Below are 19784 nucleotides of genomic sequence, written 5' to 3' on the forward strand. Positions count from 1 at the left end.
TGTGCCTCAGTCCCAAGAAGGCTCCAGGGGGCTATATAAAAGGGAGGCCATTGGACAGGCTATTGATATTCTGTATGACCTGTGTTGGTAAATATTAAAAGTAAATGTGATTTCCACCCTCGTATTTTTCAATATTTATCCTCCTATCTACGTTATTATAAATATCTAATTACTGGTGATTAAAACCTGAACAACAACTTAAAAAAATGATAAATTTAGAAATGGATGGTACATTATAATAATGTATTAGCTCGTCAGACAGACTGTAATACTTATATTAATGTGGGCTACAAACATTATATTTATATAATTACATCACCCACGGTAACTAGCCTATGAGCCGCGGTTAAGATACTAAACGCCTGAGCAATATTTCTATGATGTGGGTTAGTTTTTATAAGACACAATTGAAGTGATTGTGATTGTGGTGATAGTGTAGACTGTAGTGATTTTGGTGATGAAGATTGTGGTGATGGTGAAATGATTGTGGTGAAGCGATTGTGGCGATGTGATTTTGGTGATGGTTAAGTGATTGTGGTGATGAAGTGATTGTGGCAAAATGATTATTGTGTAGTGATTGTGGTGAAGTACTTAAGTATTTAAGTGGGTGAAAGGAATCAATAGAGGAGATATAGATAAAGTTCTTATAATATCCGAGCATGATAGGACTCGTAGCAACGGATTTAAATTTAGATAAGTTTAGGTTTAGGAGGGAGATAGGAAGGAACTGGTTCACAAACAGGGTGGTGGACGAGTGGAACAAGCTTAGCAACTTTGTAGTAAGTGCTGGAACGCTGGAAAGTTTTAAAAGAAGGCTAGATCGATTCATGGATGATAGAGAGTGGTAGTAACTCTCGACAGGAGCTGCCATGCACAATTGCACAGGTCAACCGGCCTACCGCAGACTCCTTATTTTCTTATGTTCTTATGGTGGTGAAGATTTTGTGGTGATGGTGGTGAAGTGATTCTGGTGATGGGGTGAACTGATTCTGGTGATATTGGTGAGTGTTTCTGGTGAAGTGATTCTGGTGAAGTGATTCTGGTGAAGTGATTCAGGTGAAGTGATTCTGGTGGAGGTGGTGAAGCAGTTGTGGTGGAGGTGGTGAAGCAGTTGTGGTGAAGTTATAGTGGTGAATTGATAGTGGTAGAGTGATTGTGGTTAAGTGATTGTGTTGGTGAAATGATTGTGGCGGTGGTGAAATGATCGTGGCGGTGGTGAAATGATTGTGGTGGTGGTGATGAGAAAGTTGTAACAGCACCTTTTGCATTAAATAAATAGTCACCCAAATGAATAACACCAAATTATTCACTAAGTTATTAAACAATGACTTGGTAGTTGTTCACGTTATACGCGGCTCAAACTCTCTCAGAAGTCGAGCGAGGTCACCTGACTAATCAAAACACAGCTTGACGCACGCTTCTCCGCTCACACGCTCGGAGGAGAGGGGCCAGAGTCTTACCACTAGTTAAGGGGTGAACATGTAACTTAAGTGTTCATTATATAAGTGTACTCAAAACACTTCCCTGGAGATAATTCACAATACATTCTCTCCCAAACTTAGTACTGTGTATATAATTACTTCAACAATAAAAAAAAAACCAAAAGAAGTGTTTACCTCAGCCCTGCCACTTAAGAATTCCAGAACTTATTTCAAACAATTAATGTGATACACAACAGGTATTGCAAAGTGATAAGAACATAAGAAAATAAGGAGTCTGCAATAGGCCGGTTGGCTTGTGCATGGCAGCTCCTGTCGTGAGTTACTACCACTCTTTATCATCCATGAATCGATCTAGCCTCCCTTCAAAACTTTCCAGCGTTCCAGCACTTACTACGAAGTTGCTAAGCTTGTTCCACTCGTCAACCACCCTATTTGTGAACCAGTTCCTTCCTATCTCCCTTCTAAACCCAAACTTATCCAACTTAAATCCGTTGCTACAAGTCCTATCTTGCTCGGATACTATAAGAACTTTATCTATATCTCCTTTATTGATTCCTTTCACCCACTTAAATACTTCTATCTTATCTCCCCGCACTCTTCGTCTTCCTAGGGAATGCAAATCTAGTTTATTTAACCTGTCTTGATATGGAAGGTTTCTAATTCCCGGAATCATTTTCGTCATTCTTCGCTGCACCGACGTCAGTAAATTGATATCCATTCTATAATAAGGGCACTAGAACTGAACCGCATAATGGAGGCGCGGCCTCACTAGCGCAAGATATAGTTACAACAAGACCTCTGCACTCTTATTACTTACACTTGTAGATATAAAACCTAATACTCTGTTTGCCTTATTTCGAACATTAACGCACTGTTTTCTAGGCCGTAGGTCCGTGCTTACAAGTACCCCTAAGTCTCTTTCACAAGTCGACTTCTCTAGGTTGATGTTGTTAAGGCTGTATATATTGACAGTATTTGTTCTTCCAATATTAAGTACGCTGCACTTGCTGGAGTTGAATTTCATTTGCCATTTTACTGACCACTCCTGCAGTTTATTTAAATCCTCCTGTAGTGCATTTGCATCCTTCCCTGAATTAATCTGCCGCCCTATTTTGGCGGTCCGACTAATTTCCCAAATGTACCCAAATGTAGCCGCAATGAAGTCAAATAATGGTCCTACATGAATAAATCGGACTGCCAACCACTTCTCGACTGGTATTTGGTGTCAAAAACTCACAAAAAATTGGAAAACTTAATTTAAACTGAGTTAATAGATCGCGTGCTTGTACCGAGGGAGCGAGTAATTACCCAAATGAACCCAAATGTACCCAAATGTAGTCGCAATGAAGTCAAATGATGGTCCTACAAGCGTAAATCGGGCTGTGAAACACTTCTCGATTATTATTTGGTGTCATAAAGTCACAAAAAATTGGTAAACTTAATTTAATCTGAGCTGGGTTAGGTTAGGTACATGCACTCGATCTATTAACGCAGATTAAATTAAGTTTACCAATTTTTTGTGACTTCGTGACACCAAATACTAGTCGAGAAGTGATTGGCAGTCCGATGTATTCATATAGGACCATTATTTGACTTCATTGCGGCTACATTTGGGTAATTAGTCGGACCCCTATTTTGGTGTCATCCGCAAACTTACTTATGTCACTGCTGATCCCAGTATCTAGATCGTTTATGTAGATTATGAACAAGAGTGGGCCCAGTACTGACCCCTGGGGAACCCCACTGGTTACACAGCCCCACTCAGATTTAACACGATCTACGCTGACCCTCTGTGTTCTATCGGTAAGCCATGATTTTATCCAATTTAAAACCTTCCCCTCGATACCATGAGCTTTAACTTTTCTCAGAAGCCTCTGATGCGGTACTCTGTCAAACGCTTTGCTAAAGTCTAAGTAAATAACATCATAATTTTCGTCATTATCTACTACCTCGAAGACTTTCCTAAAAAAAAAACTTCAGCTGATTTTTAGACAAGATTTTCCCTTTGTAAACCCTTGTTGAGAATCGTAGATTAATTTGTTTTTTTCTAAATGCGATCGGATGTTATTTGCTATAATTGATTCAAGAAATTTCCCCACTACTGACGTCAAACTAATCGGCCAGTAATTTGACGCTGATGTTCTGTCACCCTTTTTGAATATGGGTACTACATTTGCCTGTTTCCACAAGTCTGGCACAACTCGATGGAAAATATCATTCGGCCCTGGGGATTTTGTCTTCTTTAATTTATTTATCTTAAGAACATCCTCTTTTCTGATAGTGATATTCTTTAATTTCTCTTCTTCATTTTCCTAAATATCAGTGAATATCTTGCGTAGGTCACAAATATATTTTCCCAACAGTAAATACGGTGATAATGGAGAGTAAACTATTTATTTGACCATTATACTTCACTTGACTATGTTATAATTAATAGCACAAAAGTATATTATTCTACTTGTCGAAAATATCACCTTTACACTGGTGATTGGAGGTTGGCAAGTGAGTTACCTACCACCACCACAGACACTTCCCCACCGCAACCAACACAGACACTTCCCCACCACTGTAAACCCTTCCCCATCACCACCACCCACAAACACTTCCCCACCACAGACACTTCCCGCCACCACCACTTCCTCACCACCACTATAAACACTTCCCCACCGCCACCACCACTATAAACACTTCCCCACCACCACCATTCCTCCACAGTGACCAACTGATGTACTCAAGATGGATCTGATTGTTCCTGGCTACTATATTTGAATGTCAGGTGAACAACGTAACACCGCCTCTTACACTGGGATTTAAAACGCTCATAGAAATCGTGTTTGGTTTAAACAAGATAAAATTATGAAATCACGAAGATATGGCAGCAGCCCATCTTATATCACCTGAAGATTAACTACCCTAACACACCCCCCCCCTCACCACCAAAGTGGCACTTCTGTGTATAACAAGTAAAATCTGATTGGGTGCCTAATCTTCACGTGGTGGCTAATGTCGAGCTGAGTTTGGCTGCGCTGAGTGGTTAGTTGCTTATATTGTTACATACGTTTTAGCCTAAAAGTGCTGTTTACATTTTGTTCCCGACAATCATAGACCACTTAGAACACTTATGAATACACCAATGAAGACTGAAGGCATAATGTACACAGTTGAGACATCTCTATTACGCCGACTGGGAACAACCACTTATAAGGTTTGATCATGGACACGATTAGGTGTTAATCTAATGTTCATAATCCTCTAAAGCCGTGTTAAAGGACTCCGTATAAATGCTAAACCGGATAATGGTCTAGGGGAGAAGGTCGGGTTAATCAGCGTGGGTGGTCGCCTTGTTCTGGTACCTAACCTTAAACTCCTACAACCAAATCACGTTGAAATGGATTTCTACCCCAGTGAAGCTGTCAAGATCATTCAGTATAATTAAGTCCCAGTCATCAACATTTCTATACAATTAATGGGCTATCGAATTGACGTAGATTGGAGAGAGAAATAAGTTGTAAGGGAAATATACACAGCGACATACCTTATATTTTTCAACACCAACACACACATGATGGCGTCTGTATTTTATAATCCTTGACAACTGGATGTATTAATTTAGGAGCATTTTGTAAACGTTAACTTCCGTCACACATCCACTAATCGCCTCGACCGTCTCACTACTGGCCGGCTCCCTCCCTCCACGTCTGGCTGTCCCTGGTCTAAAGTTCATCCACATCTCCACCACACACTGAACCATCTCCAGTACGAACATACGCTCTTGTGGTGTTGAAGCACATGATATAAAGCGTCACTTGCGAACCTTAGTAATAACACTTAATCGGATGGCTGGCGTGGCCATATTTGTTTTGCTTAATTTGACACCATAAGAAAGTACTGATACCTTCCAAAGTGACAACTGAGAGCTCGACTCCCAGACACTGAACCACCCGATCGAAACTTCTATCTAACCGACGCTCTTGTAATGATAAGGACCGGATATTACATGTAAATGCTCACTAACAGAAAAACTGAGTTGCTTCTGCAGGAAATAATGGGAAACGTTTTTTATTCAGCTGATCAACAAAAATCACAGATGGTTCAGAGAAATGTGGCTCCAAGCTCGACTCCTGATTCAGCGCTTCGTTTGTGGTGCCCAGCCACTCAGAACTCTCGATACAGATTCAGCGCTTCCTTTGTGGTGACCAGCCACTCAGAACTCATGATACAAACGACAGGTTGACATATTCCCATAGGTAGAGGTTCTGCATGATGAATACATTCTGAATAAATTACACGTAATGTCATGTAGATAATCAGAATTTATTGCATATGCCAAACAAAGATTTTTATTTGGTATATTACGATATATTTATTTTTATGAGAAAATCTACAAAATGGCGTAAACGAACCGAAATAACCACTAATTTGTACCAACTGACACTGCTGGTAGTCAAGGCGGGCGGGGGAGAGGGCTCAGGGGTGGTAATGTGTGGTGTGTGTGATGATGATGATGAATGATGATAATGATGGCGTATATGTGATGACGACGATGATGATAAATAATGAATGATGACGATAATGATGGCGTATATGATGATAACTAATGAATGATGATGATAATGATGGTGATGATGAATAATGATGATGATTGATGCTGCTGAATGATCCCCAGTTATTATAAGACAATTCATCATCACTACAGACACACTTGGTTTGATTTACAGGGGTGAGGTTAGGTTAGGTTTCATTTCACCCCACATTATGGCTTCGTCCCCGTGCAATAATAACCTACCTCAGAGTTCCTCATTTACTATTTATGAATGTTCAGTCATACTAATTCCCTCAGTGGCAAACCTCTGGATGAAAGGCTAAATATAAAATGATAATACACGCGTAGTTGCTAGTGGCGTGGTTGCTAGTGGCGTAGTTACCAGGGGCGTATCCAAAGGCTGAGTATTTTTGTTTACCATATATAAGAACACCTGATATCGGGACACAAGCCATCTGGGTGGTTAGTTTATCCAATGTTGGTGCAGGCGAAAACCGGAAATCGTGCTACGTCAGACATACATTTAAACCAGAGGCGATTCGAACCCTGGACTTGTGAGAGAGAAATACGCACGTTACGATATACAACCCAAGATCCAAGTGAACCCCTGCTGTTGGTTCGTCTCCTTCTCCCTGGCTGGATTTTCAACCTGAAGTGATTGCCCTCGGTGGACCGCTCCCGAAATCCCACGTGAACCCTGTTATTCTCTGCAAATACCACCTCTCCAGGATCGCCCACTGGTCCCCAGGTAGGGTCGTCCTCTACACTGATGGTTCTGTTGACCCCGCTACAGGTCGGGCCGGGGCTGGTGTCTACATCTCCCGTCCTGATGCCCCTGAGCCTATCAAACTGTCTCTCAGAGTTTCTGACGGGGCATCCTCCACTCAGGCGGAACTAATAGCCTCCTTGCTGCCCTTCTCGCTGAGGAAGAAGCATTTGGGGAATGAGGCAGCAGATGGCCTTGCCAAGACTGGCTGCAACAAGGCCACACCTGACTACGTTGTTCCTCGAACACTTTTACAGCTCAGGACCCAAATTCGCCGCAAACAGAGAGAAGCTCGGGAAGCAGCCATCCCCCTGGACTCCCCGCCCACCTGGTACGATGTCCTCCGTAAACTTCCTGACCTCTCGTATGTCTATGGGAAAGGGTCGCGGAAAAGGGACGTGATTGCTGCCCGTATCATCATTGGGTATGACTTTGCTTGGGAGATTGGTATCCCCGCATCCCCTGAGCAACGCTCTTGTGCATTATGCAGAAGACCCGACAGCCGCACCCTTATCCACTACCTCCTAAGATGTCCCCACACACAACGCTTCCGTGACGCCTGCTGGACCACCACTCCACGACCCCCTGACGGAGACACGATGATCCTCCCCATACTGGCCAGATATTATGTAAATAACATTGATTATGTGTTAAAGGAATATACTTCCTTTCTTAGGCTTTAGTAAGCCCCTTTATAATATTTATACTGTATATAATTGTCACACTTGCCAGATGCTTCTGGTGTTATTGTACAGGGGAACCCAGTGACGGCACTAGGATCCCGCTTCCTCTATCAAGGAATAAACAATTGAAATTGAATTGAATTGATCCAAGTGAGGCGCTAGGTATTTACACTATCAAGGGCAAATAATTATATTGGAAATGTTGGTTAGTGATCCCATTACATAATTTACTTCAGCAATAGCATCATATGGGCCCCGGTGACGATACCTACCACTCTTACCTTAACAAAAACTTCAACTGAACAAGGTGTTTAACATGACATAACCAGGCCGATAACCCTCATGTATATATGTATATATGTATGTATGTATGTATGTATGTATGTATGTATGTATGTATGCATGTATGTATGTATGTATGATTTTTACTGAATAAATTCATACAAAATCAAGGTCCCAGTACAGGTTGTGCTGCCTCAACCTAAATCCCAGGTTAGCTTAGTTAGCCAACAAACTCTGTAATATGTAAAACAAGGGGTGTCGTCTCCCTCTGTTTAACTCATTAAACTTCTTTTCCAACCTTTCCCCCCACGACTATATGTTGTGACTTCTATATCCCTCATGTCTGGCTGTGCCTCGAGCCCCAGCAGGCCTTCCATCCTTTCCCCACCTTAACCTAAAAAAAAAGTAAACTTTCACTCACCTGTTCGTTGAAGTTTCTTAGATCCCGTTTGCCATCGTCCATCACTTCATATTTTCTACGCTGCATCGCTCCAGTGTTCGTATATCAACAAATATATACACAGAAAACTTTTATAAGTATCGGATGGTAATTCATTATGACTGTTTTCAGGAGCATTAAAGGTTCAGTATTCCCTTTAAACTAACATGTTGGGAATTTGGGCACGGTGTATATTTCAGTCATTATTAGAACGTCCTTTACGACATAACTTGTAAATGGATGTATATTCTCATAGGTTGTAGTCACTAAACTGTCAACTTCATGTGCCGTTCGTTATAAATCGTAATAAATATCTCACTCTGATGACTGGTCACCTCATGTTGACGTCTGGTGTGGTGTGGTGCAGTGCTAGAAACTGGCTAAACTGAAAACAATATGGCTGGAAATATGGCTAACTCTTCAATGCATACATATTTAAACAGAAATTGAAGGAACTACGTATTTTAATTGATGTTTTCCATACTAGCTCTTTTTTTACCTTTTAATTAGTCACATCTTGTAATATAATGTTTAGCACATCATCGTCATCTTCATTTTCATCAGTGGACAATGTTGACGGCTTGTCTGATGCACTTTTGTTTGACTGCTCATACTTATGACTTGAGGTTACAAGGTCGAGAACATCATTTGGAAAGTCATATGTTACACAAGTTTCTGATATCCTTTTAAGGCCATAGTGAAGGTGAAGTAATGCATTAATGGTGTCTCTTTTCATTTTATTCCTTAGCTTGCTCTTAACCAAGTTTATTTGATAAACATTTTCGATTTCAGCATTGGAGTGTGGCAAAGTTAGGATAGTTAAGGAAGCTGATGACAATTCTAGGTAAGGATCAAGTTTGAAGCAGCTTTGTACCTGCGGACTTCAGCCGTGTCCTGGGTTTCACACCATTTTACAAGTGTAATATTTGACCAATGGAGTTAAATTTTTGTAATATCTTCTGCTCTGACAGAAGTAATAGACGCTGCACTATATGTCTGACAGAAGCACAACAATCCACATAGAAGGTTATTAGTAAAAAAAAGAAGCAATGAAAATACTACATAACATTTAATATTTACTACAGCCGTGTGATGTTAACAGAGAGAGAGAGAGAGAGAGAGAGAGAGAGAGTGTGTGTCGTTATTCTTGGGTACATCCAATTCTCAAGTCCAGGCCATCATCTTGGGTGACGGTCACTGGCGGCGGACCATCAGTTTCACCTCCGATAGCCCCACATAGGATCGGGAAGATTTGGTGAAGTACCAGGTGGACATGAGAGTGAAGTCATCATTAACGTTACCAATTGGAGATGTTAGGTAGACGCCTCCACACCTGTTAAACCACCAGCCTCCATGACCACGACTAGCCGAACAGCCTGTGTGATGATGATAATAACGTGACGTTCTTCATTTAGTCACATTATTGTATAAATCACTTATAATACTAATTTACTGCGTCTTCCCAAGCGTTCACTTCCAACTTTTGAAAATATTTGTCGTCTTACTGGTGTGACGATCATGGATAATACTGAATTGATACGGTTTGTGTGTGTGTGTGTGTGTGTGTGTGTGTGTGTGTGTGTGTGTGTGTGTGTGTGTGTGTGCCAGTTAATATGAGAAAACTCAAACATAAACACGCCATCACTTACTTTTGGACCAGTTGTCGGAGTCACGGTCATCTGTCGAGAACGTCACATCATCGATCTCAACAAAGACGTTTCCTAGAGTGCTTATGGTGCTGTAACTATGCAACCTGAGTCTGTACCTGAAGAAGAGAATGCTGTCTATTATACAGTACAGTATATAGAATCTATAAACGAACTACATGGGTTCATTAAATGTTGACCTCAGTTTAAACGCATATTAAATTTTCTTCAATCAAATATCATCATTTACTTCCCGCAATCCATCACAAAACACAACATAACTATCAATCAACTTGTAGAGGACTGCGCAATACTGAGATTTTGAGCATTCCGAAAAAAAATTCTTCTCAAAATTGGAAATTCATGTGTTTATCATTGTAACAGCGGATCTCTCCTATTGGGAGAAGGAAACCTAGATGTACAAAAGCCAACTTCATTCTTGTGATAATACTTTTACTTTTTACTTTGTCCTGTTCGCTGCTTGGGCTGTCGGTCACGTCTCTGTTACGCACAGTTGGCAAGTACTGGGCATGCACTGGCTCCTGAATGTATCTGAACCTGCTCCAGTGTTGGTCAAGTCTGGTCTTGAAAGAGCTCACACTCGGTGCCGTCACAACACTCTCTGGCAGGTTGTTCCAAGAGTTTACAATTGTCACTCCGAAAAAGTTTTCCCTCACAGTTTTCTGCATTTGTGGCTTCTTCAGCCCTGAGCTGTGACCCTTGTGGGGCGAGCGGGCATCCGCCAGCTCCAGGCATGGACACTCGACCAAGTTTATAAACTTTAATTAGGTTACCCCATGCCCGTCTACAGTATAAGCTAGGCAGTAGCGGGGTCCGGACAAAACCCCTTGGGTTAGGTTAGGTTTATTCAAGGGGGTTTTGTCCCAGGACATTTTTTCCGGGGGGTGGGGGGGAGGGAGGTTGTCCTACACTCAGCAGGCAGTAGCAGGCGTACTAATCTCTCTGGGTACCTGAGGTGCTGAAGTGCAGGCACCAGCCTGGTGGCCCTCCTTTGGACATTTTCGATCAACTGACAGTCTCTAGCATTTATTGGGGACCAGACGGGGTGACAATACTCGTGACAGGGAAGCACCTCATTCTTGAAGAGCGTTACGAGTGACCGTCTAAATATCTGAACGACCTTCTTATAAGACCTACTAGCTTAGCTGCTTAATTCACCTTCTTCTCACAATGGCCCGAAAACTTTAGTTCTATGTCACCATACACACCCAGTAGAAAGAAAACACAAATAGCTCCCAAATATGTCCACACTATTTGTTATGTATAGAGAAATAACAGGCGAGGCCAAGCAGAGATAGAATTCGTCACAAATATGATATTAATGAAGACGGAACAAACGGTCGACGAATGACGACTTTACAATAAGAGGAAAGAGACGTAATTCCGACATGTGTATTAAGACAGCGCCTCAGTGTCAAGATAATCACAATAATATTTAACACACTAGACAAAGTGATGGAGTGTCTAGACTCTAGAGTCAGTGAAACAATGTCTGTACTCACGTATGATCACTTATGCCCCAACGTAGATCCAACTGACAATTCACTGTACACCGTTGCCTGGACTATAACTCCGGCCATCTTTAGCACAACGACGCTCCGTCTCGTCGAGTGCCAAGGCTCTAATGCGCTCTAAAGGTGGGTCGTGGGCATCAATGTGAAGAGCCGGCTAAGATAGCGTTGCTCGGCGTTGCTCCCCAGTCCTTGCAATCAATCCCATGTGAAACTAACGCATAGCGCCTGTTAGCTGCTAACCACCCTAGCTCGAGCAGCTTCAAGGTGCCCTACGACTAGTGCCGCACCGTGCCAGGCTTTCCTCCCTCCCTGAGACAGTGAATGGCGCGTCACGAGGTTTGAGCTGGCCTTACTGGCAGCTCATACGCCCAGAATAACACAAAATGGCAAAAACTTGCCATCGAAAATCATGCCGAGTAATTAGCATTAAAAAATAATTTATTTTTCGAAATCAATAGGACAAGTCATTACCAAAATTTCACAATTTTAACCACATATCCTTCATCAGCTTGTCGTGGACTACCTGCACTGAGACTTTCATCAACGATATTTTTTCGGCCCAAAGTGTCAAGTGATTTTAGGTGAAACTCTATACCTGGAAAATCAGAATTAATGTGCTTAAACGGTAAAGTCAGTCTAGTTTAAAGTAAAACCATTAAAAACGTTATTTAAAACTTAAAGGCGTAGAGTAATTCACTTTTTAACTATTATATATGTCTTAATTAATTCAATGACCATTAATGAATACAAATTAGGCATACTTGTAAATTTACAATTTTAAACCTCGATCTTTAATCATCAAGTGGTGGAGTGGTTTTGACCGCTTTCCTCAAAATACACATTTTCTTTCAAAATTGGAATTTAATACATCTAACACACTAAACTCAAGGGCGTCTGCTGGAACTTTTCCAAAGAGGGATAGGCAAGCCCCCACTGTCGGGCTGCTGGGTGGGCTAATATTTTAGTGGCGTGTTTTTCCTTTCCTTGGTTTTTGTTGTGTTAGATTCTAAATCACTTTCTTTTGTTGGAAATGTGTTGCTTATATGATGCCTACAGTACTATGTCACCCAAACATGTTAAATATGTGTAACTGGCCAAGATGTTACAGAAGAAATTGTAACATCACAGTACCAAGGTGTAACACATCATGGTACCAAGGTGTAACACGTTGAAGGATACTAATCCAAGATGTGAGGAGAGTAGTGGTGGACGCCTTACTGGAAGTCCTCGTGAGCAACACTGAAGTGCTCCCACTCAGCGAATCGTTTTTCTCCCTCTAGGTTGGTGGCCTCCAGCCTCAGGTGGTAAGAGCCTCCACCAGTCAGCGCGTGGATGTTGTCATTTCCTGTAATTGAACACAAAATATTGGCATTTACTGGTGTGGTTGGGAATGTAACAGCTGTTGATTGTCAATTCAAATCAATAATGTTATGTTAATTGCGCTTCATCAGGCTATCAACAACTTAAGAGCATGTTAACTAACGCAAACAACAAAACTTTACGACAGAAATCTCGTTACCCAGCCAATATTCTCCGTCTGGATCCCCAAAACCATTCTTGTAGTCTTGCCAGTTTCTGGCGAAGTCCACTTGTGGAGTTTGACGGCGGCGAGAGAGGATCACCGTCCAGGCATAATTCCCTGGTTCCTCGTGTATCTGGCACAGAACACTTACACCTATTTGGGAACTGATCAACACCGTTCAGGTAATTATAACAGCACCAGTATTTATTTGAAGTTACTTTTCAGATATGGAAAGAATTAGAATTTATCACACATTAACAAATACTTATAATAAGATTTTCATTATTGCTGGACGAAGACTTTGATAAATAAGAAACAGAACAATATAATAATTACAAAGAAATAATGTTTGAAAGTGTGGAAAAACTTATTGGGCACAGGAGGAACGAGGCTAAGAGTTGATCGACAAATGAAAATTGAAAGAAAATGGATAAACGAAGAAAGTTGATTAAAGGATGAGGCTGGACTGTATGATGGTATAAAATGAAATGCAAGGAGATAGGAGATGGCGACAGAAAGTATAACTGTAGGGAAATATACAGAAAGATTAAACAAATGAACCAGAAAAAAGGTACAAATGGAGTGGGACTAATAAAGGCAACGACAATAAGATCCTGATTGAGGAAAACAGTAAAAGAGAGATGGGCAGAGTAGGTAGAAGAACTACACAATGATGAGGATAAAGTAGAGGTAAGAAATGAAGAGGAAATAAAGATCAACTACCAATTCTGAAATCTAAAGTTGAGGCAGCTGTGAACAAAATGAAAAATGGTAAAGCTTGTGGGTTTCATCAGCTTTCAACAGAATTTATAAAACAAATGAGCAAGGATGGGATATTATATTGGATTAGAATACGTAATTCTATAATACTTGAAAGGAGACCTTAACAGTTATTTAAAAAAATCAATATTTGTATTGTTACGTAAAACGCCAAGAGCCTTAGAGTGCACCCTGTTTAGAACAATTAGCTCAATAATTCATGCCTGCGATGTGAGTTAGATAAAAATGGATTTATAAGGGAAAAGGAAATAGAGAAGCTATATTTGGTTTGAAAATTGTGAGTGAAAGAGCTTTAGAGGTTCAAAGAAATATGCATATCTGCTCTGTTGATTTTGAAAAGCTTTTGATAATGTAAAGGACAATAAACGTGTAGAGGTCTTGGAAGAACTAGGCAATAGTGAAGCAGATGTTATATTTCTAAAATATATTTATTGGCAACGGTCAGCTGCAGTGTTAGTAAATAATGAACTTACTAATTGGTTCAAAGTTAGACAGGGAGTAAGAAATCAGAATTTTTAATAAGAGAAGTTATAAGTGGTAATGAAAGAATAAAACGTATGGTAGGCAACAGGAAACCTAAACAAGTGGAAAGTTTTGTGTATTTGGGAAGAAGCATTACCTGTGATGGTCGATGTACGGAAGACATCAAAACAAGAATAATATGTAAAGCAAAAACAGCATTTGATAATGTAAAAGACCTAATGAAAAGGGACATTATCATCACTCGGAGAAAAAGGCTGCTGAGAGGCTCTGCTGTATATGGTCAGCAGCGAGGACACTCTCAGCAGACAGAGGTTAGAGGCCTTTGAAATGTGGTGTTGTAGGTGAATATTAAGAGTAAGTTACACTGACAGGAAGACATACGAAGAAATACTACGGTTAGCAAAAAATTCAAGAGAAATACTTGAAATGTAAAAAAAAAAAAAGAGATATTTTGATCATGTATTTAGGGTTGAACGAATAATAACAGGGGTAGAAGGGCCGGGAGAAGGCAGAGACTGGGATGGATGAATGAATTAAAATCTGGGTCCCAGAGAGATACAAAATCTTGGAGGATTGATAACCCTCGGATGTGAGGACGGTACTCTGATTGATCACAAGTTATCCAGTTGATCACCACAATACTCGTATCACGTCCGTAGACAATAAGCCATCGATGGATCCACGACCTGTGTAAAACGCTCCTGAGATGGACCAAAACCGTGTCTTGACTCTTAGGTCCATCACTGCATGTTAATGAAGCTTTATGGCTACTAAAGGGTGACGCGCCAGTAATGAATAATAACCAAATTATTAGATGACTGTGATGCTGTTGTTGTTTTCTGTGTTCAGTTGATGATATGATATTAAGTCTGCTTAAAGAACTATGAAAACTACAACACTACTACGATACAGACATGTGTTGCTTTGTTGTGGGATGATAACACGTGGAGTGAACATTACCACCACCTGGCGGAGAGAGGACTTACCAGGCCGGGAAGATTGTATACACTCCGCTCTCCACCATTCCCTGCTGGTAGAGTCCATCACAGTCTACAGTCGGGGAAGTGGTCCTGTGAGGCCATCATCAGGAAGTTAGTAAACATAAAATATGTGAACAACGTGTTTCTGCTGGTGACTTGTAACACACACACACACACACACACACACACACACACACACACCAGTATATAAAGTTTAATACTTCCGTTATCACGGCAGTTAGTCTTATAGTTACTACATATAAACAATGACATTACCGGGTACTTGGATAAAATAAGATAATCCACCAAATACTAACTTTACGGTGACTTTGGTTACATTCTGCCGACACTCCTGCAGTTGATCCTCGAGGATGACCTTAGCTTCCTCTAAACTTTGGCATTCTTCCTCGAGTTGTCGTGTCCTGTTGGCCTGGTTCTCAAAGTCCATCTTCAATGTCTCATGTTCTCTGTTGGTTTGGTGTAGTATTTGTTGTTGTTGCTGCGAGAGGTTTCCTCTGTGTCTCAGCATCTCCTCTTGTTGTTGTATCATAACTTTTTGTAGCTTTAAGGATTCTTCTTTTTCTTTAAGGTCTTCCTCCCTCTTTCTTGTTATCTCCTTCTGTTCTTGTAGGGACTGGACGTGCTGCTGAAGGGCAAGGTTCTGTTCTTGTAATGTCTCTTCCATCTCATGTCGAGTCTCCAGGTAACTTTGTAGCGTATTATTTTGGGTCTGTATCGTTTCCTCTTGTTTTTGTAGAATACCTTCCTTCTCCTGTAGTTGGTCGGCCATCTCGAGAGCCTGTGTCTCATGCATGATGACCTTTTGTCGTAGCTCCTCCACCTCCTGCAGCAGATGCATGTTGATGTTGTTGACATCGTGTTCATTAGCTGTCGTGATGATTGAAAGTTTCCATTAACTGGTCGTCCATTAATTGAGCATCCGAAAGTAGTAGAACTAATTTTATTTTTGTCAACAAAAAAGTGTGTGTGTGTGTGTTTGTGTGTTTGTGTGTAGGAAATCCTCAATGACTGAATATTATAATTCGGTTATTTACATGGTGAGAAGAAGTTGAAAATAAAGACATTTTGAGAAAGCTCTCCACACTCTGGCCAGAAGGGAGTTAAAAAAGAAAAGCCTTTCCATATCATTCATTACTCTATGGGTTCCTTAGGGTAAAAGTGTTAATGCAGTATAAGACCATTGCCAAGAACATACAACAATAGTAATAACTTTTCTATAACTGAGAGAAACATTACCATGGACGGCTGTCGCGTTCTTCGTCAAGTAGGCGGTTAAGGCCTGGGACAAGTTTGCCAGCACTGATTTAGACTCTGTAAGTACGTGAAGGATAACAATATTATATGACCGCTTAAAACACCGATTAACTTGGTACTACAAAAAAAGTTATTGTGTTTAAATATTTGCAGTGCCAGTTAGGTAGATTCTGCTGATCTATATACTGTACATTGTGTTCATTAAGATATCTATAAAAACGAACATGAGAAAGATGATTAACGAATATTACCTCCTGTAGCGGCTTTGTACTCTGCCAGGTGAGCGGTAAAGTCTTGGGACATATTTGTCAGAAGCGACTGCATGGCTGAAAGTGAAAAGTTGAACATTTAGGCAGAAACTAAACCAACAATACCTGAGTGAATCATCATCTCCGTGGCAGTCAGAGGATCAGTGTTGGTCTGAACTCTGGGGATGGAAAATATGGGAAGAAAAATAACAAACTATTATTGCAGTCAGGGGTCAGTAGTACCAACCCTGTACAATGTTTATATACATGAACTGTCATTGTACATTGTTGGTATCCCTGCACTGTCTATGTACAGTCCTCCCAAAAAGTATCGTTATATTTTCCGTCGCCACAATGTGAAACGCTGGAAGAAATGCTTTGATATGGTCCCCAGTGCATCATCATAAGTTGGTCCGCTAAGCCTGCTCGCCATATCAACAACACCTACAGATGGGGTTAGGATTGGGGGAGGGGGTCGTCCCTGTATGGCATACTAGACACTGTGGGCTCGCTCCCTCCAGTTCGCCGTGGTCTCTCAGCGTTACGTCTACCTTGTTGTGAAGGCCAATTGTAGCACCTCTCACATGTTGCGAAGTCTCCCCGATAATTCCTCGTTCTATTCGATGTAAGATCCCGTTGATGGCTAGCATGGCATCGTTGTTCATTTACGACATCCACTCCGACATGTAATTTATGATCTGAAGCCTCGGAGGATTCACATCAATCGAAAACATATAAACTCATTCATGCTCAAAGGACAGGTATGTAGAACTACCAATCGTTCAGAAACAGGTCAGGTAACATAGCTCGGAAAGCCTCGAACCACATCGATCCCATGGCTAACGATACTTTTCGGGGGACTGTACAGTACATTGTAAACCTGAACTGTAATTGTGTATTGGTTTGTATACCTGCAATCCCTGTATATACTGTACACATGCACTGTCTATGTTCACGCTGAATCATTATAAACTTGTATGGCGAGTTTACTGAATAAATATTTATCAATCTGTCAATAATACATCTGGATATATCTTGAAGGCTTACAGATGGTATTGAAGCAAGAGCTCCGTCAATGCCTATAATAAGCAGGAGTGAAATTGGCGATTTGGCGACTGTCTTTTGTTTCATGAAGTTCCGTAAAAGTCACCAGTGTCAGGTGTAGTGCTCGGTGTGTGATGTTAGGGTGAGGAATATTCTATGAAGTATGTTAAGGGGCGAGGAACATTCTATGAAGTATGTTAAGGGGCGAGGAATATTCTATGAAGTGTGTTAAGGGTGAGGAACATTCTATGAAGTATGTTAAGGGGCGAGGAATATTCTATTAAGGGTGTTAAGGGATTTATGGAATGTGTTGCGTATATTCAAGTTTAGGTGAATAATAATAATAATAATAATAATAATATGATGATGATGATGATGATGATGACGATTGATGATGATGAAAGAGAAGAATGTGGAGAATATAATGATCTCTTCACAATTGAGACACAAAGATTCCTGATAACACCAGCCACTAAAAAGATTATAACTAGTACAATATATAGTTTTATTGGTAGTCTTAAGGGGCGTGCCACTACCCCCGGGAGCTGCCAAGGCTCGCAAGATAGAGGATATTAACGTCTTAACAATTACAAAATAGGGCATCCGGTTCTCATCACCGTGGCTCGGGTTCGAATTCTGATCGAATGTGAGAAGGGTTTTGTTTTGTATGACTTTACCGAATGTTGCAGGATTTTTCCGGGTACTTCAGTTTCCTCCTGTATTACAACTGGACCTGTGAAAAAAAAAATTTCAGGAACAATGACGTATTAAATACGTCACCGGCTACCTTACTTCGCCAATATGGCAAAATAAAACTCTGAGTGTTACCACATTGCTTTGGCACTTTTAGCACTATCTGGATTTCGTAATATTTCATATATTTTCGCGATTTTGTCAATTTAACCCACGTGACTACTGTACCAGAGAATCATACACCAGACTGCACATATTTACGACAGTGACATTAATCGTACCAGTGATTCCGCATGAAGATGTGATTCTGTTCCTCCTGCACCTAACACGACACCAGTATACTGTACATTGCCAGTGAGGAGGACGTTGTCCAATGTGGCACTGCTGAACATCGCAGGTGCTCTAATTTCCTCCTGTACTAACACTGAACCATGGGGTGCGGCCCTCACATGTACCTCTAGAGAGACCAAGTAGTTATGGTAGAGTTGTCGTGTATAAATATAGCATACTTACCCAGCTGACTAACTAGTAGTGAATGGAGTTCCTCTTGCCCCGCTACGTAGAAGGTAGCCTCGCCCGTGGTCTGCTGCATCATCTCACTGGACAACGCCACCCGCCATCCCACCACTGCTATGATCAAGAGGAGCTTATGCATGGTAGTGTAAGGACGACACAAAAAGTGGCCACACACACACACACACTTGTTTATCAGTAGCTACAAGATCGACCTCGGAGTAGGGGTGGAGTGTGAGTGAGAGGACGGGACTCGATCGAGTGAGAGGACGGGACTCGATCTAGTGAGAAGAGGGAGACTGATGGAGGGGAGAAGGCGGAGTGATAGGAGGGGAGGAGTGAGAGTAAGAGGGGGCGGGGCACGAGGTTCCTGGTACGTATAGTATCGAGTCACCAAGAGAAACTTTACTCCTTCATTTGTTTACACTTGTCAAAACCAGATTATCGTCACATTATTCCATATAAAGTGAGAGATGACATTAATTACTGACCAAACTAAACCCGATAACCTATTCTTTCTTGTACATTAATTATTTAAATCAAGGGAACTTTTCAAGAGGTATAGGGAGGCGCTGGGGAAGGTTAGAGATAGGGGAGGGATCCCGATAGTATGTGGCCTTGCCTAGAAGAGGAGTTGGTGGTGAATGGCTGTCCATGGCAATTGCTATAAATTGCCGACTGGAAAAACATTGTGCGAGCAATGGTTTGGCGTTCATTGATAACTGGCAACCATTCTATGGCAATGATTACCTGTACAGTCGTGACGGAGTACACTTGTCTCGCGCAGGGATAAAGACGTTGTCTGCATCCCTGGAGCGTGAAATTGTTACTCCAAAGAGGGGGCAGTAGAGAGGGGTAAGGGTAAGTGGGAGTCAAAAAACAAGCAGGTCCTGGGGAATAAAATTTGTTA

At 41.2% G+C, this 19784-nt stretch overlaps 1 protein-coding gene across 1 annotated transcript; it reads right to left on the minus strand.

Moving 5' to 3' along the window:
- Window positions 1-9205: 9205 nt before the first annotated feature.
- LOC121861837 (angiopoietin-related protein 7-like) lies at window positions 9206-19180 on the minus strand. Its single transcript, XM_042359734.1, has 9 exons — window positions 18875-19180; window positions 16628-16702; window positions 16359-16433; window positions 15419-15989; window positions 15108-15191; window positions 12856-13022; window positions 12555-12681; window positions 9805-9920; window positions 9206-9531 (listed from the first exon to the last, which is right to left on the minus strand). Exons 1-9 carry the CDS (start codon window positions 19014-19016, stop codon window positions 9350-9352), a joined length of 1539 nt encoding a protein of 512 aa, XP_042215668.1. The 5' UTR covers window positions 19017-19180; the 3' UTR covers window positions 9206-9349.
- Window positions 19181-19784: the final 604 nt, after the last annotated feature.

Source organism: Homarus americanus, unplaced genomic scaffold, assembly GCF_018991925.1.
Source record: "Homarus americanus isolate GMGI-L3 unplaced genomic scaffold, GMGI_Hamer_2.0 scaffold57922, whole genome shotgun sequence".
In the NCBI taxonomy this organism is placed as follows: Eukaryota; Metazoa; Arthropoda; class Malacostraca; order Decapoda; family Nephropidae; genus Homarus; species Homarus americanus.